The sequence below is a fragment of the Corvus brachyrhynchos genome, unplaced genomic scaffold, assembly GCF_000691975.1.
Source record: "Corvus brachyrhynchos isolate BGI_N302 unplaced genomic scaffold, ASM69197v1 scaffold1, whole genome shotgun sequence".
NCBI classification, from domain to species: domain Eukaryota; kingdom Metazoa; phylum Chordata; class Aves; order Passeriformes; family Corvidae; genus Corvus; species Corvus brachyrhynchos.
In genome coordinates this window covers 11,318,017-11,320,660 of record NW_008237222.1, presented here as the reverse complement: position 1 = coordinate 11,320,660, position 2,644 = coordinate 11,318,017, and the positions used below count along the sequence as shown (strand labels likewise).

The window sequence follows — 2,644 nt, the reverse complement described above, 5'->3', positions numbered from 1 at the left end:
AGCGTAGGGGAAGCACTTTCTGCCTCACCCACCCAAAAAACTTCATCAGACACAAGGTTCTTGACAATACAAAAGGCAGTGGAAGAATTCAGACAGACACAAGAAGCACCATCTGGAAAGAGATGCACTCACAGTCTTCAGTAACTACATTTGGGTTTAAATGAATAAAATAAATAAAGAGAGAGGAGAGATAAAACAACTGAAGACTAGCTTCTCTCCAAAAACTGCTTATAAATCTAAATGATCCTTGCAGATGACTGGATCCCATCCAAGCTGCCTCACAGTGAGACAAACTCACAGTGTTTGTCCTTTCGTTAAAGGTCACTGTTTTCCAGGCTACTGAGTTTCTTTGCACATTTCTAAATCACACTTAAGCTCTGGTGCATTATACACATTTTTCCTTCACAGGGGTTAAATGAGGCAACAGTTTTATCTTAGAATAGCGCAGTGGTTAGGGAAAACCACATCTATCAGTCAGTGTGGTTAAGCAGGAAGAAATCTGGAGCTGGCTGTTACTGAATTATTTAGGACAAGAATAAGGGCAGACAAGGAATGAGCAGACAGATGGAAATACTTCTGCTTTCAGAGGGCAGGCTTCTTAGCCCAGTAGCTTTTTCCTTCTCTATTTCTGTGATATACAAAGAACTTAAAAGGCAATTTAAAGTAACATCATACACCTTATATGGCCAAATTGATCCCTAATGCATGGACCAACATTTTAGAGAAAAGCTCTCACAGCAGCATTTCCTTATAAACTATGAAGAGCTGAATGGGCCATTTTCCCTTTTCTCAGTGAATGATCTGATCTCAGCAGAGATTCACTGGATTTAAATGGGAACCCCTCAGAGGTGAAAGGTAGCTGAATTTCCTTATGAGAGAAAGGTATGGGAGGGAGGAATCAAGTCTCCAAGCCTTTTCTGGAAGGAAACACAACGTCAGCCTGAAAAAGTAATGTTACACGGCAGCACTCAAATATTTATCTCTGATGATCTTGGACCTCAACCAGCTGAAGCTACCAAGCAATATTAGGTAGTGTTTACATACAACAGTACATAAGGCATTATGTTAAATTTAAAGCTGCCTGGCACCAACATACCTGACCTCGCAAGACCTGCTACATCATCTTTAAGTGAAAACCATTACTTCAAAGTGTACACACTTCATAACTGTATACACTCCCCCGTTCACTACCTGAAAACTGGTCAGGAATAAATCTTAGTCAAAACCAGCCACATATTGTATCCTTCTTCTTAGCACAGTTCCATAGATAGCCACATAATGAACTTGCTTTTAAAGGTAGCATGCACCTCTATAAAGCTTTTTCATTTCCCACAAGAGTTCATAAAATGCACACAGAATACAGGAAATCAACATCAAGGCTTAAAATCCAAGTGCAGTGACATTTACAGGCATGTGGCTCTGAAGCAACCTTCTGAGCCCCCTCCTCAGCAGCAAACTGTTTTGCAACACATCTAAGCTGCAGATTAATGCTCTGCATCACAGTCCATCAACAGCAACTGCTGAACTGTACACAGCATTAGAAGCTCAGCACTAGACTTGAGGGTCAAGTTCATCTTTGATACAATCCCATGAAACTCCTAGAGCTTCATGTGTGACAAACTTGGCCTTTTGTGTTTTTCTAAAGGGGTTACCAGGTATGTGACAGACAAATAACATCACCTGCAAATATGAAGCTAAAATAGGTGCAAAAACATCTGAAGGATCTCGCCATGTGAGATAAGAAAGAAAATTCCTTGTGACATCTGATAGAACATCATTCAAAGCTCTTTAACTCTTCAGTTCTTGAAACATGGCTTAGAATATCATTAGCTGATCTCCACTAAGATAAATATATCTCAGATTTTGCCTGTGTCTCTCTTCATGTCCACACACATGCAAACAAAACTCAAGCAGCTGAATTATCACTACTTACTAGACAAGCCTGAGGCAGGAAGCTGTTCACCCTGGAGATACTCCACATGCCCTCGAGGTACTGCTGAGCTTGGATGGTGACAGAGCTCAGGGCACCACTGAGACCGCTGGGGGCCACCGTCACTTGAACGCTGGAGTTAGGAAAACTGCCCACGCCTTGAGACCATCCAAGTCCCTTCTTCCTCTCTGCCGCAGAGAAGAGATTGGGTGACTTTCCAGGCTGCCTGCCTACCTGCCCAGCAATGAGTGGCAGGTCTCTCTGGGAAGAGACAGTGACCATCCTGGGTACCATGCTGGTCACTGCCCCGGCGCTGGGCGGGAGGTCGGGCATTTCTGGGTAGCTGGCTTGGCTGAGGGTGTGCATCATCTGAATGGCTTCCTGCTTCAGCTGATTCAAGTGAGTGGCACAAGTTTCGCATCTGCTCTCTCCTTCATTCCTGTTTTTCTGTAAATAGTCAGGCACTTGAAGCTTGTCAAAAATTAAAGCTGATAATCGTGGGTCCTAAAGAAGTGAAGAAAGGGGGAAGAGAAACCATACTCAGTTAAAACAGTGCAGAAAGAAAAAAGAAGAGGAAAAAAACAGTTCTCTGATTTGCTCTCCACTCACGGAAGTACTTTAAATCTGTTCTGGTAACCAGATGTGAATTCATTTGTATTAGACCCAGCATGAAAATTATCATCAGAATTAAACAGTGGAGCTGCAGTGTATTTG

General features: G+C 42.6%; 1 protein-coding gene across 1 annotated transcript in view; it reads right to left on the bottom strand.

Annotated features, from left to right (window-relative positions):
* KIF26A (kinesin family member 26A) overlaps nucleotides 1-2,390 on the bottom strand; it is a 69,094-nt gene extending 66,704 nt beyond the window's left edge. Inside the window, 1 exon segment of the mRNA XM_017729149.1 lies at nucleotides 1,934-2,390. Coding sequence (XP_017584638.1) covers nucleotides 1,934-2,299 — 366 coding nt within the window. The 5' untranslated portion in view covers nucleotides 2,300-2,390.
* Nucleotides 2,391-2,644: the final 254 nt, after the last annotated feature.